The 26,874-nt window shown below is 36.9% G+C and overlaps 1 protein-coding gene across 2 annotated transcripts in view; it reads right to left on the bottom strand.

Annotated features, from left to right (window-relative positions):
* Positions 1–26,874, bottom strand: part of DTNBP1 (dystrobrevin binding protein 1) — a 64,121-nt gene that overhangs the window by 36,225 nt on the left and 1,022 nt on the right. For both annotated transcript variants that reach the window (XM_063403019.1, XM_063403029.1), the window contains 5 exons: positions 24,495–24,545; positions 21,512–21,562; positions 20,750–20,810; positions 19,110–19,242; positions 12,609–12,741 (listed from right to left, as the gene is read on the bottom strand). In XM_063403019.1, coding sequence (XP_063259089.1) covers positions 12,609–12,741; positions 19,110–19,242; positions 20,750–20,810; positions 21,512–21,562; positions 24,495–24,545 — 429 coding nt within the window. The remainder of the gene's footprint in view (positions 1–12,608; positions 12,742–19,109; positions 19,243–20,749; positions 20,811–21,511; positions 21,563–24,494; positions 24,546–26,874) is intronic.

The raw sequence follows: 26,874 nt of genomic DNA, 5'->3' as shown, positions 1-26,874 counted from the left end.
CTTTAGTTACTAAAGCATCCTTTGCTTAGCAGAGATTTACCAATTTCCAGCACATTGAATAACAATTTGTGTCCCATTTCCATCAATGCTATTCAAAAACATTTTGGCAACACTGAAGGAGAAAAATTTGACAACATCACTCACTCAGTTAAAACAGAAAGACAGGCAAGAAGACATACAGTTCCTCAGAGGAGAGGATTTTCAACTATGGAATATGACAGATAACCCATAGTACTCATGTACCAGAAAGCTAAGAAATGAAGTAAAAGATAATATCTTTTTTGCCTTCATAGCAGGCCACTTTCCTCTTTTATTAGTTATGCAATTGTGAATGCAGAGACTGTAAAACAAAGAGAAATATTTTCTCTGTTTTAAAGAAATTGCAAAATGCTCCAATTTTCATTACTACAAGGTAGTGATTAATCATGAATTTAAAGGCTAAAGAAGCAATGTAATAACTGAGATAAGGCAGAATGCTGGCCTTACAAAACACTCATTAACATCAAACATTTTTTCAGTCTGCACCTCACAAAATGCCTAGTTAAATTCTGAATTTTGAAGCACAAGTGACTGTAAGAAAAATAAATTAAAGATTGAATTCACAGTTGTCCAGATAAACTATTCTAGTCCCTTTCCACAGACTAAATCATTTTTTACTCACCTACCAGAGCCACTGTTTCCCAATACAGATGCAATACCATAATAACTCCTTCTACCACTTAACAAAAGGTGATGCAATTCAGTATTTATTCTTGCATCAAGAACTGACAAAATTTGCTCAAAGCTGAAACAATTTATTTCTCTAAGCAGGACAAAGTAATCTAAAAGAAGAAATAGAATGCCTTTACCTTTATATTTTCAGAGAACATCCCACTTTTGTCACCAAATGTTAAATGCAGGTTTTTGAAAGAATGGGTGCTTTACCAGGAAATAAGCTAGAGTGTGATTCACAGTAAAGAATTCTATTAGTTGCAACTTCCTGTGAGTATCTATTTCCTTTCCTGCTTCTCCTCCATCTCTTTCCCAAGCTAGTTTCTCCTTTTCATACCACAGAAAAAAGCTATTTTACAATACCTGTGATTTGCAGGTTTATACACCCCAAAATTTTTCCTAACCTGTACACTCTAAATAGACCTACAAAATTCTTAAACATTCTCATAAGTTGCCCTCCTTATTTTTTAATAATGGCACAGTAGTTGAGGAAAAAACAATCACAGGAAATGCTTCTTTTCCATGGACTGTAAAAGAACCATACTGGAGGAAACATCTTGTGAAAGTAAGAGGGGGGAAAACTATATTACTTGCACCTAAAATCAGGAGATTTTATGACATTTGTCTGCAAAAGGAGAGACAAAACTATTACTGCCATTGTGTTGAAAGAAGTTAGTAAACAAGATGGTAATACAGTAACAAGCACCAATCACTCATTTTGTCTAAATCTCCAGAATTTTCCTTTCCAATATCCACCAATATTTTTAGGGCTGAGATGCACTAAGATGTTGTCCCTATACCCATATACATAATTACCATTGATTAATAAAGTTGGAAATTAGTATTTGACAATTTTTTCCCCTCTGAAAAATTGAAAGTATCTATGATTACCATAGAGTAAAAATACATATTTAAGGATCTCTACTTCCTAGTATTCTCATACCAATTCAGACCAAATTCTGAAGATTTTATATTTTACACAGTATGAATTAGTCATACCTTGTGGTTTCTCACAAGACTTTCAATAAAACTTCTATTTAGAAATACATACTAAAGTGCATGCTTATTGAAATCATGCTCAGCATCAGCAGCATGGAAGATTTTTTTATTTATTAAGTCAAATTATCCAAATAAAAACTTGGAAGTTTAAAAATTTTAATTCTTAATCTCATTCATCAGCATCTTGAGTAAGAACATGACACTAAACTGAGAAGTGGAAGGGAAATTGATTTGTGATGACACTGGAAAAACAGATGGCTTAAGAGTATATCAGTACATTTTCTAGTTGGGTAATTAAGACCTGGCACACAGATGCACAGAAAAAAAATGTATAATAGACTATTACACTTCTCCCCTTTACAAGTAAATAGATGTTTTTGTATTTACTGATAAACTGACAGAAAGAAGATATCCCCTATGTCTTCTCTAAGTCTAGAGACAAAAAGTCATCTGCAGAATACACTGACCTCACATTAGGAATTGAACTTCATGTTCAGAACATAGACAACGTAAAGAAACAGCAATTTGTGAGAGTAATTAAAATGAAAAAGACTAAATTGAAAGCAGTTTTGGAAAAGTGGCCTTAAAAGCAAGGTTAAAAGGCAGAAGGAAACACATAAAGCAATTGAAAGTTCTCCACAGAGAAATGCACCTGGATTTTAAAGAGTTTTCACACAAAAGAACATTCACAGATGGAGTGGACGAGACAACCCTTTCCACTGCTACTAGAAGGAAAACACACCTGCCTTGCCTCTGGCCTCGCTCCACATGAAGGCTCTTGAAGCCCAGCGTGGGCAGCTCAGCATCTGTCCAGGATGAAAGGAGCTCCCATGCTGAGCCTGACCACTGATCAATACAACTGCCTGGCATCTGGCTGTATGCTCTTCAGCTGCTAAATTTTAGGTTACTGACAACTGTCATGGGTTTTCACTGGCTAGATGTTAATGCACCCATGAGTGTATGTTTTTCTTAGCAACTACTGTGGGATGTGATCAGGAACAGAGCAGAGCAGGCTCAAAACTTGAAAACAGAAGACAAAAACTTTATTACATTACATAGGAACAGAAATAGAAAGGAAAACTCTAAACACACACACACAAAACAGAAATGAAACCTTCCCAGAACATTTCTTCTCCTCTCCCAATTTCCACCCCCTACACATTACCCTCCATAGACCAAAACCTTGGGTTTTAAATCAAACAATCACCACTCAAAAAAACTAATCTTCAATTCAGCAAGGGAGAGAGGAGTCTTTCTCACACCACAGACTGCTCCTCAGAAAAACACAGGTTTACCCTTTATGTGTGTTTGTGTCACTCGTGGCCACCACCTGGCTGCTGTGGTGACACTCTCTTCTCCATGTCCAGTGCTCTCACCACTGTCCATGGGCTAAAGCTGCATATAGGGCTCTTTTTAAGGATGCTTGCATGCCAGGCTCTCCCCATTTTTCCCCTGGGGCCGCGGGTTTCTTCTCTGAGGGCAGAGGGCACCACCACACCCTCCTCTTCTCTGTTCGCTCCACTGCAGCAAGTCGAGCTGGCCACATCCACCCAAATGCAGTTTATGTTCAAAAGAGTCTCAAGTTCAGTCTATGGCTAACATTATGCAAGAAAAGTCTAGTTCAGAAAGCTACTCCTCTCATTCTTTGCCCATTCAAGATTCTTTTCATCTTCTGACTTTATCATCTCGGTCCCAGGCCATTTCTCTTTTTCTTCTGAAACCACTAGCCATGAGAATCAATGTCTGGGAAAAGTTTCTTTCTGCTTCAGAAAGAGTTAACAGTTCTTGGCTCCCGGCAGGGCTGCAAGCTCAGGCATTCCCTGCCTCGGCAACTCCCGCTCGCAGCTGGGCACCTTCTCCCGGAGAAGGGGCTTGGGGGGAAAGCACAGAAGGAACCTCCACAGTTTTCCACCCCCCCATCCTGGATGGGGCCAGCTCAGCTCCAGTTCTGTCCATTCTCTTCCCCGCCCCAGGGCCCCAGCTTACTTCAGTTCAGCCGTGTGGTTCTTCTCAGCCCGGCCGTGTGGCTCCCCTCCCCCACCCAGCCTAGTAACTGGGCAGGGGACAGGAGATGTTTCCCTGCTGAAACTGGAACCCAAAAGAGGCAGACTTTCTAAGAGTCTTTGCTTTTAACTCCTTGTGTCCTCGGAGGCGTGTCCATCCCCTCAGTGGCCACTAAAAAATGCCAACATTCAAAACCTGACCATTGATTGGTTTGCCCACAACTCCCTGAAAAAAATTCACCTCCCCCTCAAACCGAGACAACAGCAAACCTGGCTAGTTACTCGCATAAGAGTACATTTTACCTTTTCATAGTTAACAGTAAGCTTTCAGAAGAAAGGACTGAATTAGGAGGCACATTATAATATAAATAGCTCTCTTTAGTGAAAGACAAAGTTCAGCACCTCTGAGCAAAAAAAAAGGCTAAAGTAATAGGCTAAAGTCTAACATAATCAAGACTATAAAGGCATGGAGACATTTCAAAAGTTCTATATGCAGAGCAATTTACAAATCCCAGATTCTTTCCTAAAAGGCAACACAGGCTCCACCTACACTGAAGTTACTGAAACTATCCATGGAAACTATCTGGCCACACATATATGCAATCATGTTAATCCCTGACTTCCAGTAGCTTGTTTTCATAAAAACAGATTGGGGGGGCACTAAATTACTCCGTGAAATTCTATACATGTCAAACTCAGTTACCAGTCTTTAAGACAACTGGAATGTTCTAGTGATGATGCTGTCAGTGGTCTCAACTTCTTCATTTACAGAAAAGTTGAGATTCAGGGTCTGTGGTGAGAAAATACAATTGTGGAGACAACAGGTGAAACAAACCCTCTCCAATAGATGACTTGTCCCACAAGGTGACTGACATGACCAGTTAGAGTTACAACCTAGTTAGAAGGCAGATACAAATTCCCAAGGACCTTCCCATTCCCCTCAGGCTTTTCACTGCATTGTTGGATTAACCCTGCTGTAGCCACTGAGCAGATGAGATGGACACCAGGAAGACTGTGCTGGTACCACTGACAAACAAAAATAAATCTGGATATCAAAAATGGGAGGACCAGGAGGCCTAATTATCCTGCTTTAAGTTACTGAGATCAAAGGCAATTTAATTTGGTCAGCAACAGTAAAGAAAAAATCTCAGGTTCTCCTGTATCTTGCAAGGGACTGTAATATTAAGATCAATTTCCTAAGTGTACCTAAACATCCAGGAATCCAGTTAAATACCCAGGAGACTACAGAAACACCACATTCCTTACAAAGATACCACCTGCCAGAATTGACAGTTTCATCTTCAAGAAGAGAATAAGCAGGTAAGAAAGTAACAAAGTCCTAAATTAATGTCAGGAACAATTTTATAACATGCTTTAAAACTAACAGTCAGTAAATTCCAACTGCTAGACTAAGACATAAACAAAAGACAATATCAGGACAGCATATGCTAAAAATTGAGAATTAAATCGGGAAGATTTTACAATCATATGTGTTAATAAATGTTGAGTTTTAAATACTATTTACAAAAAATACATTTGAAGAAAAGTACAGATGCTGATCAGCAAATTAATCTAAAAATATTTATGTCACCTAACACAATCCAACCCAGAAACTGAGAAATGCTGCATTTCCTCTGCTATGTCTGATACAGTTAAGTTTTCAAAATTATATATTAAAAAAAAAATTCTTCCATAGCCTGACTCAACTTTAGTAAGCTAAAAAGCCATGAGATCTTTCCTCTGCGACTTTCCTCTGGATGTCATCAGAAGTAAAAGCCAAAAAACAGAGAACTCAAAACCTATGCTACGTGTATGGTGCACAGAAATAATTTAAGTACTTCTTTTTTTTTTTTTAACTTAGGATTAGCACTTTTGTCAATCCTGACACAAAAGTGTTCTCCCCATCCCTGAGACCCCTTGGAGACACTTAGGCCAATTACTACTTTGAAATACACTTGAGACCAAAGCAATGAAAAGCCTTTAAGTATTGAAAAATTACAAAAAAACAAACCCTATTACTAAACTACTGTTGGAATTGAACCGCAGGCAGGGGTTTCTATTCATCTGACAAAACACTGAATTCAGGTCAGGATTCTTCATCATCGAAAGTGACATTGTACTCACTAACAGAGAAGAGCACAGAACTAAGACATTTGAATAATACTGCAATGGAGATTTTTTTGCTTCCATACTCATGCAGATACAGAAGTAGCTGAAGTCTCTTTTTCAGCAAAACGTTTATGTTAGCATCCAGAAGATGGAACTGATCCCAGCAAATTTTTGCAACAGAAATTACAAACATTAACTGGTAATCAAGTTAATAAATACAACCCAAACCTACCAACCCAAGTACTACCCTAATATCCTCAGCAGTTTCAGGGTACAGTGAAAGCATTTCTGTTTCAATATTCCAAAAAACCACAACAAATATTAAGAATATGGGGTGCCAACTTTCAGGCACTATCATTCAAAAGAACAGTGAAAAATAAGGGAGATGGCCTTAAAATCACAATCATTACAAAATCATCATCTCTGCTAAGAGGCTGACCCAGGCCATTTACCATTAGAACCATTCCAAACTGGAATCTGAAATGTGGAAAAAATGTTTTATTCCCTCTAAAAGCTCATGCCTTCAGATGTAGGATTTTGCACAGGACACAGTTTTTAATGCTTTTGCTTTCATCCTGTTAGCCAAAAAACCCGACAGTTTTTACATTTTTTTTAATTTTTATCTTAGTATGTAATGTCATTGGATCATTAAAACATAGATGTACCAACACAGTTTATTTTTATCATACAATCAAAATTCTGGGAACCAAAGTTCAAAGCTGAAATTTGAGAATAGAATATTAAGTGAAGCTACAATTTGAGAAAGTAGAAAGAATGATGGAGAAGGTAAAGTTTAATAGAAGGACGAACAATCCACTGTCAAAGGCCACCTCCACCATCTACTCCACCATTTTTTTCTAGAAAGGAGTTCCTGCAAACCTGTTTTTAGTAGACAGCCATGCAACAAACTGCAGGCCTTCTTTTAACCCGGCCATCAATTTCCCCATAAGCATTAAAAAGAAGGAAATTGACAGTATTCAAAAACTGGTCAAGCTTCATTAACTAAGCAAGATACAGTGCAACCCTAATTCACAGAAACAAGTAAGCAAAAAGAGCTTGTGACTCCGTGTGCAACCTTCACCTAAAATGCTGAATGTGGTTCCATGCAGTGGGAATACAATTGTGCCAGAGAGAAGTTACAACTTGTATCTCTTCAGGCATCCTCAACATGTCCCTTTGACGTAGGAATGTAAAATCTCCCTCACAGAAGCGTTGTCAATGAATGCATTTAATAAATGTCTTTAAACTACTTTTAAGTGAATTTGTTTTCAATGTAACTGGAACGGAGTTATTAAAGATCTCAGGAAATAATCCATAGCAAAGAAACACAGAATTTATCAGGAGGCACAGCACAGAATGAATTTTAGTGCACTAATGACAAGCACCTAAGCCCTGCTCTTCTGCCACTAGCCACAATGAATTAATTACACATATAAATAATGCATCTTTGAAAAGAGGGAGGGTACAAAATTATGATTAAGGCAGTCCTCAACCATCTGTTCCTATTATTGGTACAGTAAGTCTGGACAAAGAATGCCTGGTATTAACAGCTTGACAGGATTTGAAGATTATACCCACTAACAGCACCACATAAAGGTAGAGATAAATTATGCAGGATTGACATAATGTTTTAACATTTTCTAGATAACGTTATTAAAAGGTGCTGTAGGATACAGAGGATCCAACACAAACATTCAGTCTTCAACCACAGGTCACAAAAGCCAAAGAAAAAAGTCTTTTATTTGCTTATTTGAAAGAAAACAAGACTGCAAGGAGAAGGAAAGAAGCAAATCTCTTTGTAACAACGTCATTGTCTCTCTGTACCAAGCAAAGGTCACCAGAGAAAAGGCAAAATGAATCAACTTAAAAGTGACATAAATTATACCACACATTCACACTTTACAAATAAGAGAAAAAAAACTGCCCAAACCCCTGCAATCTTCAAATCTCCTGGGTGTTCAGTCTTGCCCAATGTTTCCAAATACTGGGAGCACTGATGGGAGTAAAATTCACTAATAATGGAGCACCATACTCCTTTGGGCTTGTCATATGCAGAACACTGTAATGCAAGAGTTCTTGCAAACAAAAGAAAGTTCAGAGCCCTCAAACTACGAAAAAAGGAAACAAAATTATCCATTAAACTCTCCCAAAGTTTGTGCAAGTCTCTTCAGGATCAACAGGAATTTTCATTCCATGTGTCTGCCCAAAGAACTGCAACAACTGACGGCCATAAAATTAATTCCAGCCAGTTATCACCATGAAAACACTTGCTGCTGATTGTGCTGTATTCAAACTCCTAAAGCAGGACAGAAAACATCTCTGCAATGTGAGTAAAGAAACCTATACAATGCCTAATGAAAACGCAATGCCAGTCATCCACTGCACATCTGCCATGAAGATAACAAAAATTCTGCATCCAACCTTGCCAAAATGTTTATTTAGGTACCCAGTTACACACAGATATAGCAGCTCCAAACCCATACCACTAGGAGACTGATCAAAAAGAGTATGGCATGAAAATTTACACTGATGAAAACTTTGATGAGAACTATGAAACGTGCAGCTGTGGTGTCAGAAATAATTTACAGTACACTTAACATCAGAAGGAAAAATATACTTGCTCAAACCACTTGCAACAAAGGCGCATATACACTTTTTTTACATATAAAAATTAAGTTTTATAAATTACATGTAAAGCTTGAAAAGGTTATGAAGGTAAAACATAAATGTATCCCTGCCAGATGGGAGGGAATAATTTCTGAGGATGCTGTACAGCAGAGAGCACTGTTCCAGCCTATCGCTTGAGGAATGCTATGGGATGGAAACAAGAGCTACAGATATGGAAGGTTTTTTTCTATTTACTTTTCAAATGTTTATGTTGTTCAGGCCTAAGATAAGCCACTGTATCTACATCCAACAACCCTTACTGTTCCTTCTGTTCCCAAAGCAATTAAAAAGAGGGATAAAGTCTACAGAAGAAAACAACAGTAATTAAGACATTTTCTCATACCTACCTCTAATCTACATAATGCAGTTGACATAAATTTTATACCCTTCTGAATGAGAGAGTAAACCATACATTCTCCTCCTCCAGAAGCACTAAAGCCCCACCATGGCGTGGTAATAATGCATCCAAAAAGTACTATGATAATCTGTCCAACTCCTCACCTACTGCACTAATTACAAAAGCATGGGGCTACACTTTATTTGACCACAAATAAACCTCTAAAATTCAAAAAATTGGAATAAATACAAATTTTAAGAACTTATTTTCTCTTAAAGTAAAGCATTTGTTTAAATAACATCAAAAAGGAAAAACAGTAGTCCCACTAAGGTATGGATTTTAGATTTTTACATTTATTTTACCTCTGTGTCTGTTCTCAAAGCTGACAAATACTGAAAAATAGACAAGGCTCTTAAGAAAGACATCCTAAAAAAATTATCATTCAGAAAATTCTTTTAAATCAAATAACATACAGTGAAATAGATTCACTCATTTGTAGAGACAAGGACCCTCACATTCCCAATGTATTCCTACAAAATGATGCATTTGGGCATCTTCTTTTAATTGACAAAACAATCAGGAGTTGCTATTTTGCAAAATGTGGCGATCTCTCTGAAATGGATACAAATGGTACCAAGAACTTCACAGGAAGTACAGCTTCAGGTCAGAAAGTTTTTACCTTACCACAAGGCTGCCATTCAGGGCACAAAAAAAAGATGACACAAAAGTGAGCTCCTGACAGTGCTTCCTAAATTCCTAAATTCTTGCTTGGGAAAGCAAGAATTGCCACACGAGACTAAAGAGACAAGAAAGCTTTCTGCAATCAGAATATCCACAGTAGGAGAATGAAGGAAAGGGAAGAAGAATTGTGCTTGAATGAAAAAAGACAGGAACAAAATGACACAGTTTAACGCTAGCATACATCCAAACAATTCCAGAGAGACTAATCAGAGAAAACAAGGGTGGAACCTAGACTTCATACAACAGTACTGGTAACCTGATCAATGGATTTAAACACAAAACAGAGAATATTAAAATTCCAGAGATAAGCTCACAAAAACAAAAACAAACCCAAACAAACAAAAAAAAAACAAAACAAAAAACAAAAAAAAAAAAAAAAAAAACAAAACAAAAAAAAAAAACAAAAAAAAAAAAAAAAAACAAAAAAAAAACAAAAAAAACCCACACACAACCAAACACCAGGCTTTTAAATAACTTGGAAAATTTCCTGGATTCATAAATCTACTTTGAAATTAGTTCTCAAGACAATGACAAAAGGGAAAAATTGATCTGTTTGAACTGAAATAAAGTTGCTCTATTTAATACGGAGAGACCTATTTCTTAAAATAAGTTCCCATAGTTACCATAAGCTGCACTTCATAGGTTTAACGTTGACCTAAAGCACCTGCTTCTAAGTCTTCCATATAGGATTTTTTCAAAAGATTTGAAATACATTAGCTTCTAGCCCAAGCTCTACAGTGACTTTAAAACAAAATTACATTTTGTTACATGCTTAAAATAACCCACGTTTCTAGAGTTCATATTCATCTCAGTTTTCATCCCCATATTGTCAAAATACATGAATTTTTTTTTTTTTTCCAAACACAAAACCACTCACTCCCAGAAAATAATTTCTGTGCTAAAGAGAGAGCATAGACTCCCGGCCCCTCCCCCTTCCTTGATTCTTTCAGCTGCTATCACAGTGAACACCCCAAGCACTAAGAGAGTCAGACAGGACACCAGTTCCAAACATACACCACAAAGCACACTCACATCAAGCTAACTGGCTGCTGGCTCTTCTAGCACCTACACTGGCAAGTGTCCTCCCTGTAATGAGCTAGTAGTTAATTTCTTACCTAAATAAATACAGTGGTAATGATCAACCAGAAATTACCTGCATTTTTCCTGTTTTGTCTAGGTCTGACCAAATGTAATCAGCTTACAATTACACTAAGTAGCTTGCTTAGCATTCTATTTATAAAACTGATTAGATGCTGCTAAGCAGAGCAGGCAATGTTTTAACACTTTATTTTGATGTTGAAAGCAGTGGCTAGGGGAAAGGGAGCATGGATGGCAGAGAGAACAAAACCCACTTAGAAAACTGTAGAAAGATCACTATATGGGACCAGATCTGTTGCTTTATACGCATTTTAAACTTGTGTTATTTGGTTAAATAGCAGGAATTTGGAATTTTGGAATTATTACTCAAATATTTAAATTACTCAGGTAGGTCTAAACAAGTGAATATTCAGCCCGTCTGCTGTTGACTTTTCCTGGAGAGAGAATATGGAATTGCCCTGACCCAGGAAAGAGAAAATCCAGGCTGCAGGAAAATTACAGAACATTGCTGAGGCCCTGGCCTGAGGTTAAGACAAGTGAACAGGATATGAAAAACTAAAGTGACATGACATGAGAAATTGCCAGATGTGACAGATAACATGATAAGATACTGACAAAAGCCACAGACAGCACCATGAGGGATGACTGGATTTCACAGGTGCTTAAAGGGAAGTTAGGTGAGAAACAGCCAAATTTCACAGAAAATTGAAGGGGGAGCTTTAAGGTATTGGAGACTTTTTGGGAGGCAGAACCTCCAACACCAGTTCTCTTTTAGTAACTGGAGCTGTAACACCACAGAAGAGTAAGATTCCCAAGATAATAAATGAGGACCAATAGGGAAAAAGTAAATAGGGGTGAATAGGTGTTTAGAGAAGAGACCATGATTAAAAAAACAAACAGAGGTACAAGAATGGCAAGAAGGGTCAAGAAAAAGAACACAGATAAGCCAAGCAAAATATAGCCAGTGCTGTCTGGCACAGTCCTGCCCTTGATCACCACATCCTCATCAGAACTGTGAGACAAACTAGATGTTCTGACCTTACCACATGTATCAAACTTGCTTCCACAATCAAGGAGGCAAGGAGGGTGCCAGGGTGCTTCCCCTGGCTAACAGCAGGACTCCTGCCTGGACAGATCAAGTAATCTGGTTATCCCCATGGCAGCCAACATCCACATCTACCCACCCTCCCTAACAGGCTGTCAGACACTATCTTTGACAAACTGCTTCAATTCAACTCCTCATTTCCTAATTTATATAATGAATGTAATACTGCTTTTCTTATCTCCTTATATTAGGCTATTTTTGGCACTGGCAATAACAAAAATCAAGACAGTCAACTGTTTAAGTTATTTAAGCACTTGATATTTTTCTCTTGCTACTTTATCTTTTAGGTAAACCTGAAGCTCAGGAGTTGGAAGTTCTGAATTTTCACACATGCTGCTTTAAGCTGAACTTTGATTCCAAGAATTAATGCCCTGCTTTTACAAGTAAGAGAATGGCAGGAGATTAATACCTTTCAAACGGAGTGAAAGGTACTTATAGCATTGGATACTGATAGAACTGAAAAGAAGATAGGGGAAAATTCAATTCCTAATCTGACAGGTACATGGGGAAAAAAAAAAGAAGGAATCCATGAACCAGGGCAAGGGATTAAAAGAAACAACAGTTTATCTGTGCTTATTAACAACAGCCCTTATCCTAATTCTTTGCAGATAATAATAAACATGACTTCATCCTAACAATGTCATGACAATTTTCCAAACACGTGTAGTCTTTGTTCATCACTAAGACATTCAATGAATCTACTACAAATTTGCAAGATCCTGTCAAAGACTATTGTTTCTTTACAAGAAGAAAATAAAAGGGATTATATTATATATAGGGGGCATTAATTACAAATGGTTTATATTGTATGCTAATTTATAACAATTGCTTTATTTACCTTTTTGTCTTCTTGTAGTTTTCCAGCTGTAATGTCTGCACACATTTGTATCTTTCCAATTCACACTGCTCACATAGCTCCTCGAGACACAATAGATGATTCTCCATTTCCTCAAAGTTTGCCTCTAGCTGGGCTGTAAGGAAGACTTGTATGAATTTCAAATTGCATCAATAGACAGACAACTCACCTGAACAGAAACAGGATTTCATAAAGGTAAATAATTAACATGGTGATAATTACACATATATACATGGCTCCAAAAGATAAACAAATCTCAGCCCAAATCCCACAGTAAAGATTGGCAGCAGAGCCACATTAAGAGGAGATCTATCTAAGGTTCTCTTGTAGTAAGATGCTGAACCACTCTATTTGTCCCAGCATCGTGGTGTCACAGGATCCTGGCCTGTATCTGAGGAAGAGAAGCATTCAGGACTCATACTTCTCCTTCTTGACCAGACTGCCAGTTTAGTGCTTCCTACATGGTATCAATCCAAGGAATCAAACTGCTGGCCAAAGCCAGGTCAAATATTCATTTACTCAAATGAAGCAAAAATAAAGCATACGGGGAGAATTTTAGCTTTCACATGACGTCACGGTAACATAAAAAACCACATATTTATGTCTCTGAAGACAGATCCTTTGCCAATAGCTAAATATATTTACCTATTTTACATACACATGTAAATTTTACAATTAAACCTACCTATTCTACCTACACATCTCAATCTCATCTTTAAACATAATTGCTCAATCTCAACTTCAAATAGATCTTGTCTAAGACAAGTCCTGAGAAAACTGATCTCATCTCATAGCTCACATTGATTTGAGTAGAAACTGGGACTAGACAATTCCTGAGGTTCCTCCTCATCTGAATTAACCCATGTGAACCTTTTATCAAAGGATCACTCTCCCTAACAGTGATCAATGCTAAATTTCATGTCTCTCCTCAGGATTGCACAGTCAAAAAACTATTTTCTCAAACCCCAACCAGCTGTTCCCTCTGGGATAAAACTGTGTGAATTACAGAAATATTATCCATCTTTCTGCTGGGACTTCTCCTATACCAAAGGGAAAGTAAATTAAGAAGAAGGAATAATTCACATTTTTACAAAAAAAAATAGCAGTCAGAGTTAATGTATTTCAGATGTTCAAAAGAAGCAAACAGTAAGCTGAAGGCATCAGTCAAATCCTCCATTCTGGCTTGGCCATTCTACTTGAAGCCTATCTTAGACAGTACATAATTTCAACTTCCTTAGCCATTGCTCCATTATAAATAGCAATCCTTGTGGTTCCCCCTAAAAAAGCAAAAGTTAATACCTCATAAGAAAATTTCCTAGGATGCATGTTCATATGTTTGTCTTCACTTAACATCATTTTTTAGTCCCTAACAAGGAAGATCCAAAGTAGTAGGAAAAGGGATCACAAATCATATAATCAGCAAATACTTCCATAAATTATTTTTCTCAGATAATACAGATCACTGAGGGGAAAGGGGAGAGATTAGAAAAAAAAAAGAAAAAAAAAGAAAAAAATAAAGAAAAAATACAACAAAAGAAAAAACCCAAAACTGGCAATCAATGCAGAAACTTTGAGGGAAAAATGTTTTCAGTTCTACATACTGTGATGTGGAACATTCATTGTTTACCCCATATTCAATTGTCTCTCACAAAATCCAGATGTATTCAAAGTGTAGTATCATGATTACAATTATGATTGGTAGGCCCTTTTCCTTGAAGAAACGGACTTCTCTGAATGCATTCAAATCCAAATACTTGTATTGTGCTAACTTGCTTTTCAGAATAATTGCTCCCTTAATAATCTGCAAAATTCTCAAACACAGCAGGACTGAAGATAATTTACTAAGGTACCTATCAACCACTGTTTTTTCCACTTAAAAAACCTCCACCACCTGCTTTGCTGTATTTGCTGATGAAATAATATTAAAAGACAACAACAAAGGACAGGAAAATAAAAAGGATGAAGAAAAGTGAATTCTAGAGAGCAGCTGATTCCTTTGCATTTGAGCAGCCTCTAGTGGGAATTTCAGAAAACACTGTGTTCCTGAAGAACAGCAATGGACACTAGAGGATCTCTCCAGGAGGCAAAAATCCTGCTTTACTGCAACAGAGCTTTCAGAAGTTTTTTTCCTTTCTGAAGTGAAAGAAAAACTGCTTTCAGAAAAAAATAGTTGAAGACAAGCTCCATTGCAGCACCACCAGCTACAGCTTAGAATTAACATCTCTCTTACCCAAGAGAGAATATATGCACTGTACATACAAAGGCAGTGCCAAACAAAACTACAGGTTTAATCAATTTGAAACTTAGGCTGTAAAAAACTCCATCTCCTCTAAGTATTTTTCAGATTTAAAAAAAAATATTTGCTTTTAGATTAAGAATTTTCATGTGTAGCAATATGCCACACTTGGTAGAAATGGTATTTTTTGTTAGATGAAAAAAACCACCTTGTTCTTTGGGTCACATCACTGCAATTACAGCAGTTTACATTACCACAAGTATAACAACATTATTTGAAACTTTATTTCTTAGTTTTAATTCTTTTGAAGTATGTTTAAAGTTTGGCCAGATAATATTACATTGCATTATCTTCCATCAGTACACACTGTTTTCCTTAGTTTACCAGCTATCAGGTATTAAAATACTTACCTAGAACTCAACAACCACAGTTTTTTTGGTTTTTTTTATCCAGAAAACACTTTCTTTCTAAAGTGTACCTAATTTAAATTTACCACGTAATTTTTCTAACTGAAACCTATGTTATCTGTAGTTCTGTGTGAGTACAAAATTTGTTAGAATAGCTAAATCACAGCTGTATGTCAGAAAATAGGTTTCCACTAACTTTATATGCAGCTTTCCTGAACTGTCCCAGCCACTCAAAGAACAGAAACCATGCAGGAGTATTAAAGACATTTCTACAAAGTTCATCTATTTTCTGACTAAAACGCAAAAAGGAGAAAGGATGGAAGCAATTACATCAAAGATGTTCCCTCTACCTATAGGCCACATAGGGGCAGAGATTACTAAAAGCTTAAAATGAGCAGTGAAAGGCATATATGAATAAGAAGAGTTCAATTCAGCTGCAACCAAAAAAAAAGAAAAAAAAACTTTTATATAATTACAGTTCTACTAGTGCTCAATTTTTACCTGTTTTTCACAGAAAGGATCTTAAACCCAGCTAGTATTATATCACTTACATGAAGTTAAAGGAGCTTCTTTGCTGAAACTACATATACATAGCAAGTACACTAGGATCCTTTTCCTTGCGTATTCAATCCTCAGACACTTCCAAGTTTACAGCACCAAACTGTGTGCCTTTTGTACATATATATCTCTACCAAATACAACAATCTCCTCTGCTGAAGTGTTGTGCCTTGGAGCCTATGGACAAAAAATTCCTGTTGAACACAGCTGTCTTTACACAATATTATTCAAATTCCCTGGTTTTACAAAAATTTTTCCAACATTTTCCTTGATGTTCTCAGTAAAAGATAAAAGCAAGTTCTGAAAAGATTAGACTGAATTTTGCAAAGCTAGAGAACGGCAACCTTCATCCTTGATACATAATCTGAAATAAAAAAGACTGGCCTTTTACTCAAGATATAAACAAGGATACTTCTCCTAAGCAGTGCAAAAGGTTCTGTCTCACACCCTCCTATAGCACTCCCTTTAAAAAAAATACCTTAAAGACTATGAGGCAAAGGCTTTTAACTCTGTGACTACATCCCCAGCCTTATTTTCTTCCCAGTCCCACCAGTAAAACATTTTCAATGTTTTACTATGTTGGATCTGTCACCTATGTACAAGATCAGTCCTTTTGAAACCACTATCCAGTTAATTCTTAATATTTATCTTAAAAAAAAAAAAGGGGGGGGGGGAGAAAAAGTGAGTTTGGATCAATGTTTGTGTGTATTGATTTGCTGAAATCAACACAGATGTTTGAGCAAAATGCCACTGCTCAAACATGAAAACACATTTCATACTAATATCAGTGAGCAGATATTTTCTACACCTAAAATAAAAACTTGCTTAAGTGCTGATTCCAATTCTGCACTTTGAAAGGGCAGTAACTGTCCTTTTCACTTTTATATGAGAGTAATTTTTTCTTCTAAGTTCTCAGTAGCAGCTACAAGATATTACATAATACAGTAGATTTATCAAATGAAGACACTTTCTGCTTCAAGTGAGGGATGACTGATAATGTGAATACCTAAGCTAAAGAACTTTATAAAATTGCTAATGAAAATGTGTCTTGTAATAGCAAAAGCTGAAGAATCTGTACATGAGTCATACCAATTTTAAGTAGGTCACTAAAAAGGTTCATTTCCATTATCTGAAATTTCTTTTACCGAAAGCACCCAGGGTTCTCTATCTACTTTCAAAATTAAAGCATTAATAGATTTATTAGAAGCATATCATGTCAGAAGAAACAACTATTTTATTGAAATTATGGTTAGCCAAATTATATCTTGGGTGCATAACCCAAGATATAATTTCTGATTCTATTTTCAATTTTTTTTTTACAGAATGTTTCACTCATACTCAAAGTTTACAGTCAGAGTAATAGTCATCTCTTGGAAAACTGAATACAGTTTATATTTATACAAAGCAGTAAGATAAGAGTTATAAAAACTAAGAACAGGCAGCAGAATAGTGCAGTAAATTTCTGTTCAATCACCTCCAGAGGGTTAGGTTTTGATTTTGATACAAATTATACCTATCTCCTCAAATAGACTCCATAAAATTATTAGAATAAAAAATAAAACACAACACAAGTAAAAAAACCTCACAGTTGCTAGGAGGAATTAATAAGAATTTTTAGATAAATTACTTCAAATCTGACACAAATGGTAAAGCTAGAAGGTTTGGTTCAAATCTCAGAACCTTAGCACTATACTTCAAAATTCATTAGCTTCCCTTAGCAGGCTGCTGAATGCTTTCTTAAGTCCTACTTTTGCAGTATCAAAAATATCTAGAGACATACCTCTCCAAGAAATTGTACTATCAGAGTGAGATTAACTCTAGTTCATAAAACTGTATTAGGAATCAGAAAATAGCCCAAATTCATCAGGATTTACAGCATTTGCAGTTATGAACTATAAAGGCAATTCTATTAGTTTTCTATTATATTGTTTATCTTTGGGCTACCAGTAGACTGCATGATAATACTAAACCCTATATTTTAACAAATCATTATTTGAACTTGTATTTCCTTAGAATTTTTTTTTCAAACAGCCAATATTAAATGGTTAGCACAGATGATAAAGCCTTCTTAAACAAGATGGTATAAGAAAATTGTAATAAAAAGTAGAATGCTTTCCCTGGTTCAGAAATAAATAGCAAAGTTATTACCAGCCTACCCAGGAACAAAAGCTGATTTGTCCATGTCCACTGACCATAGCAGAATGAGAAATTAGCCCTTGAAGACAGAAAAGAGCCCTCCTTTTCTTCACATCATGTCAGCAAATAAATCCAGCCCATCCCACAAAAAACAGAGCTGCAATCACATGAGGAATTTCTGCCTGCTTCCCAGCTGCTGTAAGAAAGACAAGTGAAGGCACAGTCCCTGGGAAACTTAGCTACCTAAAATCCATCTGCAGACAGCAGTTTTTTTAAGCCTCAGTTTGATGCACCCAATATAGATTTTCATGAAAGCATCAGGAGATGTACTGTGGACAGACAGTGTTGCTGCTCTTGAAATCCTGCCTGCCCATTTTAAGGCTCAGCAATGGTAGAGATTTTCAGAGACTAAGAATATCCAATATTTTTTCCTGATCTAAGTTTCAACAGTGGATCAACAGTTTTGTATGACAGGTTTCAGAATTAGTCCACCAAAGCACTCATCTTTTCATCTTTTAAATAAATTCAACAGGTTAATCTTTGGTAAAGTGTTAAAAACTGCTACCTACCTAATAAACACGAGGTGTTTGCTAATCTTAATAGGCAGCATTAATATTCACCTATAGAAAAGCTGGGTTTCACTTCAGACTATCTTAAACCCTGTAAATTAATTCAAACTATGGAAGTTACCTTTGGAACCAACAGTTATTCAAAACCAAAGGCTTCTGCCTTGAAAGTCTCCCTAGGCAGGTGAATTTCCCCCTGTCCCAACTCAAATGATAAGTTTAAGCATTACTATGTGAAATTACATAGCCTCCAAAAGAAGCAGCTATGTACATGAGTGTTCAAACTATCAAAAAATCTTAACAATTTAATAAGACTTCAAGAATAACATTTTTCAGCTGTTCAAACATTTGTCAATTTTTTTTGCCAAAAAACAACACATACAAAATTTGAACTGCTGGCAGGGCAACCACTGATACTTGTCAATCTTTAAAAAAAACCCAACAAAACAGTTTGTTTAACAACCACATTTTTACCAGAGAAAGCAAAATTAAATTTTATAATCACAGCGTGCACAACAGCTGAACTTCAGTCTAATCCTCTGTACTGTTCTGAATGCTTGTTATGTCTATAAGAACTTACCTAGGCTTGCTGTGAGGCATTCCAGATCTGCTAAAAACCCCGGTATTTGCTGAAGCTGATCATGAAGTTCCACCAGACTGTTCCTTTTCTTCTCCCAGTGTGCAGAAAGCATCACAACTTCACTATCAACCAGCTGCAACAAACACGCCTTTAATTGCAAATTTATGTACTGTTTATGAGCATCTTGACTAACTTGTATAATTAATACATTTGGAAGCGTAAGGTCAGCACAGCAACCCTACAGCACAGTCACTCGTGTACTCCTCAAGTAAATACACAACATGCTCAAAGAAATCCCCTGTATTATGGATTATTTATATAAAATACATTGAACAAAAATATGACAAAAAGTTATTTCTCAGTATACTAATCAATGCAGGAAGTATTTTATGGATGTTATTAGCTGTAAACAAGATGTACCTGAAATTTTGGCAGCAGTGTTGCACTGGTGCACAATAACAACATTGCAGTACTGCAATTTTGGGCATATTCAGATCAATAATTTAATGTTGCCAGTCATACCAATTTCACCTTAACAATAAAAATGAAAATTCTGCACATGCAAAGTAGTCTAGAAAATAAAGTAAAAGGAATGACAATTAGAAAAAGTTTCCTTTATAACATTACAGCTCTTCTGCTTTTGTGATAAACTGCAGTACTGCCAAGTTTTATGAGCACATTTCTACATTACTTCAATTCCTGTTTCATTCTTCCTAACTTTTATTATATAATTAGATAAGAAAAGGATACACTGCTTCAAAGTTTTGCTTACATTTTCTATGAAAAGCACCAGGATCAAAAGATCTTAGGTAACAAATGTTTCCCTTATATATAATTGAGATGATTCAATTAAGTTTCCCTGCTCTTAATTCCATTATCCATTCTTTCTCTTGCACCTAACTACAGCCTATGGCTGTATCTGTATTCTGAACTCCTTAATTTTTATAGAATTTATATGCAGAAACTGAAAAAGTCTTAGCAAAGGGCAAAAAAGCTCTCAAATTTACAATTCTACTCACTTTAGATTAATTATTTTAAAAGAACAACTTCTCTCGTTTGCCAATTCCTCGAGATACCTTTCCCTGTTAAAAAAACATCCTGTTTCACCAGACAAGTTTTGAAAACTTATTCCAAAGCCCAGTGAGAAATGGAACACTTCAGATGACAAAACAGTCTTACTTAAATAAAGCCAGGTCTATTTCTGAGACTGGGATATGGTATTTATATCAGTTAAACAGTAAAGCAGACAAAAAAACCAAAACAAATCACCATGAGATGGGGACAAACACCACAAACATTTCAACCCTGAGATAACTGAATGCAGCTGAAATGACAATCATCTAAAAGGAGTATTTTGTACATGGAACTGATAGTTAACATCTACCATTTAACATGTAAGCTGCAATTAAAGCTTGAAATATTCATTTTTTTCAACATTTATAAATAAGACAGCACAAGTAAGAAGAAATAGGATACTGGACAAGTGACCTTTAGGTCTTCTACAGTACAGTCAATCTTCTGTGCTAACAGACCTTTTATTTTCCCCTTTTACAAAGAAAGTAACAAACAAAACTCCACAATTTAAAATTACTTACACATCTTAAAATATTTCATGCATGGCATTGTTATTTTTTTCTTACCTCTCCAGCTTTTGCACAATCTTTGGCTCCTTTATGAAGGGCAGCCCAAGCATCTTCATATCTGAAGAGAAGAAAAATTACTGTTCTAACTGCGCTCTCCTTACAAAGGAATTCATGGATGTCACTGTGCTTATGTTTACAGGTACTACCAGAAATTACAGCTTGAAAAGCTGTGAAATTCTTTCCAGTGCTTACCATTCCGCCTGGACAAATATGCAGTGAGAAATAATGTCTTTTAAAGAAAAAGTGATTCATGGTTTTTAACCTGCTAAGTGACGTTAAAAGCTAAATGGACCTAGCAATACTTACAAGACAACTCACTGCCTTAAACATCACTTGGAACTCAATTTGATTAAGAAAACAAAAAAAAAATTAACAAGATTGTAATCATACACATGCCCCTCCCAATTAAAAAAAATGACAGAAGAAAATTATATCAAATATATCTAAGTTATGAAACCACAGACTGAGGCTCAGTGCTGACCTCTGTCACCACTCTGCATTAGGGCATGGACTAAAGTCATCTTTCAAATGCAGCTTTTCCTCCAGAACTTCAGTTTCATTAACATGACAGCACTTCAGGACTGAGCAAGTTTTAAACACATTTATCATTTGGTAACCACTCTCCCACTACTAACTGCAGAACAACCAAAAACCTATTAGCAATACTTTGATTTTCTTCTCCAATTTCTTTCTTAAGAAATTAGATTTTTTAAATCTAACATAGGAAGCAAACACTAATAAAGAAAAGAAAGGTCATACCTGCTTAGTAATTCCAGTCCAGCGGAAAACTCTGGCAAACCCTGAACAGTTCTATAAAACAAATTGCAAATGTACAAAATTGTTAAAGAAGAGAAGGCTGCTATAAAAAATCTGTGCACATACATCTGCACTTGACAGATATGCTGAGCACAAAAATGTTTCCTCCTGTTCCTACTTTCACAAACATTTAGCCAACTTTGGTTTAAAATACATTACATGATGTATCTGACAAGAATATTCCAAAGCTAGGATTGCCCTTTTCCCTTGTTGTTTATGATAGCCTATTCTTACCTATTTTCAACCATGTCCATTAAAAAAAGGTTTTATTAAATAATTTCTAAGCACAGTTAATAAAGATACAGGCTGAACATCATTTTAACCTAAAAAAGGGCACAGAAATATGCTGAAAAAAAAGATTACTACATAAGTTCATGTCCCTCTATACAGCTATTGCACTTAATATATTCTACACTAAAAATAAATACTAAGCTAAAGAACCTTTGCCAGTTTAATGCTCTAATGATCTTCTATCCGATGCATACACTTCCATTAATAACAGCTTGAAGTATAAAGACGTCTAAGTTATAAAAAATTAACAATGCAGTACTTCTAAGGATCTAAGGATACAAAGATCTTGATGCCATTCAAAATTTGTCTCTTGGAAGATCAACCAAATAGACTGTTCTGCACTCTCATCTAAAGAATCTGAATGGGAAAAAAAAAAAAAAAAAAAAAAAAAAAAAAAAAAAAAAAAAAAAAAAAAACAGAAATACCATAAATTAAACCTTCTTGTCCTTAAGGCATGGGAAAAGCAACAGAATCAGTGAGGTGGAAAGGGACCTCAGGAAGTTTCTATTAAAAGCTGTTAAAACCAGCTATGAGATCAAAGCAGCTTCCTCAGGAAGCTTTTCTCAGCTTCTTCTGTATGATCATCTCTTGTTTCAATTTATGCCTGTCACCTTTTGTGTTCCCACCACACAGCAGTTTCCTCAATAACCACTTCAGGTGTAAGGACAGGTGCTGCTAGCTCTCCCAGAAGTCACCTATTCTCCAGGCTGAACAACTGCCCACCTCAGCCTTTCCTCATACACAGAGTTCCTGCCCCAGTCATTTTGGTGGTCCTCCACTAAATTGCTCCAGAATATTAACACCTTTCTCCAGCTGGGGACCAAAGTGGACAGGGTAGTCAGTGGGCTAAGGTGTGCTGAATGCAGGGGACAATCACCTTCCTCAATCCCAGCGTCTGGGTATTGTTTGCAGCCCCATCAGCTGTTGGCCTTCCCTGCTGCAATGCATGTCCCTGGCTCACACTCAGCCTGCTGTCTGCCAAGAACTCCAGGGTCTTTTTAGCAAAGCTACTTCCCAGATAGTCTGTCAGCCCCAGTCTGCATTGTTGCAGGGGATACTTTCTTCCCAGGAAAACACAGACTTTGTACCTCTTGATTTTCATGAGATACCTCTTGGCACATATGATCCTATGGGCTTTCATGCATTGAGTATCTTCAATCTATCTTCATTCACTACTGGTCAGTCTCCTTGACCTCTTTCACTAAGCACAAGGCACTGAAGGCATAAAGGCATTAAATAACTCAACAACCTCTATATTTGCTGTAATTCACCCCATTCATCACCAATCCCATGTTTTCTTTCAGTTTATTACCAGTGCAGGGCTAGCAGCTCTTCTTGTCCTTGACATCTCTTGTAAATGTCAATTCCAGGTAAGCTCTGGCTTTCCTAAGGCTATTTCAGCATGCCAAAGAGGTTATGAAGAGGCATCAAGTAGTTACCCTTGACACCCTCCCAGGGCACTTTTTGATTGCACACTGATTGTCTTTTCAGGAGCTGGAAGCTAAAGGCCTCATCAAGAATGAGGGTTTAATGGTACAGAGGATTTCTCAAGCTGTTTGGAGAATTCATCATTCTCTCCCTGATCAAAGAGTCAGTGACAAACTCCCATTACACCACCATCCCTACTGGCCTCTTTTTGGCTCCCATCCATGTGCCCTCAGCCATCCTTACAATCAAGCTAAGCTGTATTTGTCCCTGAACTTCATCAGCAAAGCAGAAGCCACCCCAGCATTCCCATTTCTGATGCTCCGATTGGTTCACCCAGTGCTTTTCTCAAAAAGCAATGGATATTTATAACAGTACTCCAGAAGAACCAAAATATTATGGATTGAAAACATGCAGAGAAGGCAGTTACCAAAACAGTTTTATTCAGACCTTTCCCCAATCCCAGTTTAGCCTCCATGTCTTGTCCATACAACTGGTCTTCTATTAAAAAAAATTATATCCAAAACATCAGGATTCAGAACTTATGACAGTTTATTTCAGATGCTTTATTTTTAGCACTTGGCTTGTTTTTAAACTAATTTGTGTCTCCATAGTATTTTTAATAGGAACATGCTTTATACTAAAGCATATCTGAGCTGATTTTAAGAAGTAACTCTCACAGATGCCATTTACAGACATCAAGTAGTCTTCACCTGTAGCTTATACAGGTTGAAAGAATGCAGAAAACTAAAACTCCTAAAACAATGAAAGAAAGAAAACCAAATCACCACAATTCTCAAAACTTCTTGAAACAGAAAACTGAAGTAGGCTCCTATTTCTGGTTTTACATTTAAAAACCCCCTGAGTTACAATTTTAGGACATGAGGTTCACAGAGAGTGTAAACAATTACATTTCAGTGTACTGCAACCTGACTCTTCTATGAGATACTACAATAACACTGCATATTCATTTAATTTAAATAGTAATTTATAAGCTCATTGACAGCCATTAGAAATTATTTAGGCCTGTCAATGAAGGCTGCATTAAGCAAATCACCTGCTTTGGTTAAGCTTCTCTGTTGTCAAAATAGTATTTTGTAAAATTATATGCAAATGTTCTTGCAATTGGCTCATATATATGAGCCGCTTCAAATTTTTCCTTAGCAAAATATCTTATATTAATTCTATATATTAAGACATTCAGAAGTACCTTTGCCTGCTTTTCTTTGCATCTCTTGATTTGTCACCCAAAGTCTTCAACCTACAAATCAAAACACAAATCCATCAGACATTTACAACACCAAAAACAGAGAATAAATTGTTTGAACAAATGTTAATTCCAGTTAATTTTCAGCTTGTTTCACAAACAAATCAAATTTCACTTAGTTTTGTGGAGAACCTCATATGAATTTATTTGCACTAACACTGCTGCTAAATAAGTGTATCAGGCAATTGGGAGTTGTGGATACACATCATCCACTTCTTGATACAATTTCCTTAGCAGACAGGAATTAAAGACCTACATAGAAGTAACCAATCCAGCCCTGAGGAATACCATTTACAGGAAGGCTTTCGTGGCAAGGAAAAGCATGACAGTCACATATACACATGTACCCACTTGCCATAAGTCTGCCAACACAAAACCCGCACAAGCACACCTTCTTCTCTGCCAGCTTTCAGAACCTCCAGCAGCATCACCACAGTGCACTGCTACTGAGCACAGCTGAGGCTTTTTTCACACACGGTCCATTTCAAACTGACCGGTATCTTGCTCCTCAAGAGCAAAAAAATCCCCCTCCAAACCAATGAAACGACTCTCCCCCACAATACTGTCCACTCTTTGTCAGACATCCTGCATATGCCAGTCAAGCTGACACAGTAAAGTGAGAACCAAACCTGCTGGCTATTCCCTGACCACCCAGGCAATGGCTGTCCTCAATTTCTAGGCCCTTTGTGGTCACAGTCCAGGACAGTAAAAGTCAGGAAGAAATAAATGACACAGATAAGCAAGATGGAATGAATTACGAGAACCAAAGATATCCTCCAGACATGACAGAGAGATCTGTAATCCTGAGTGACCCAGGGACTGAGAAACAACCCAATATACAGACCGATATTCAGGCTGCTTTGAGGCATAGTCAAATCACTCCTGCAGTCTTGACCACTATTTTCCAGGAACTCAAAGAAACAACAAAGCTGTACAGCACACCAGGTGGCTGACAATTTGAGAAAAGGCATGCTAAGGCAGGTCTCCACTGCCTCTTGGAGAGCTGTTTGTAACAGCCAAGCCAAGCAGTAAAAACCACGGCACACTGGGGCAGAAGCCCACTGCCGAAGGAAGCTGTGCAATGTGCCCCTCTCTGCTGCCATGCTCCCCAGTAGCAGCCTGGCCTGAAACAGCAGCACTCCTCTGCACCTGTTTTGGTTGGTTTTCCTCCTCCTGCAAAAACTTGCTAAAGGTGAATGGGTCAAAATGTAGATATCCTGCTCCCAGGACACACAGAATTAGACAGCAGACACAACTGAGCAAGGAAGGAGGCCACAGAAATGGCTAGTAACTCTGAACTGCTCTCTTTAAACCACACAACCTAGATTTAATCTCTTTCAGCAATACATACATGTCCCCATATTCCTTGGGAAGTGATATTATTTTCTTAGAAGCCCTGAAAAACCTTCCCCGTTGCAATTTCATGAAATTCAGCTTGTTCTACTTTGCAAGCATTTACGTGTCGTTAACAAGTCGGCCACAACTTGACACTAAAAATACTTTCTTTGGGTTTTAAGAATTAGACAACTTTAAGCTAAAGTCTCAACATTACAAAACTACTTCTATTACCACTTTGGTGGGATGCAGAACAGAGTAATCCAGAACACCAAGAAATTAGGTTGCATGGTCTAGCAAGGAAGAGGGAGCAAACCAGGTCAACTTGTGTTCTGGCTACATGGGGACACTAAAGAGAAAAGAAAAAGGTGCCCCGCACAGCCTCTGCCACTGAGGTTCTGAGATACAGGCTCCCGATGGCAGGAAAAAAAAGATATTACACCACAGATGAAAATAGCACTTAAAGACAGGACACTGGAACAAGGGCACATTAATGGAGCTGCCAAAACACAAGGATGGACATTATGAAATCAGGGACTGTTTTCAGAACAAAACATTGCAACACCAGGAAGAAAGCAAAATACATGGACATATACTAACTCCACTGCAGCAAATATGGAAAACACAAATATGGAAACACAGAGTTAAATGATATTCAGATCTGGCATGTTATGACCTTTTTGTTGTCCTCTTTCACCATGTGAAAAACACCCTTTCCAAAAGAGCCTTACACTGCACTGAAATATCAACTCTTCTGAGAACCAAAAGAGAAAATCACACACACACACAAAAAAAAACAACCCCAAAACAAAAGAAAAAAAAAAGGCAATGCTTTTGTCTGTATTTTTTAAAGAGTTTAATATTCAGTAGCTGTTTGGTAAGATGAGATAGATAACATGTAAGGTATTTATCTGTTTGATTGGCAGCCTCTTCCATCAGTTTCTCTTGACCATCATACACTGGTACAAGTAAGTAATGACAAACTGCT

The sequence above is a fragment of the Prinia subflava genome, chromosome 1 (assembly GCF_021018805.1).
Source record: "Prinia subflava isolate CZ2003 ecotype Zambia chromosome 1, Cam_Psub_1.2, whole genome shotgun sequence".
Lineage (NCBI taxonomy): Eukaryota > Metazoa > Chordata > Aves > Passeriformes > Cisticolidae > Prinia > Prinia subflava.
Note: the sequence above shows the minus strand (reverse complement) of the source record. Positions and strands in the feature narration are given on the sequence as shown.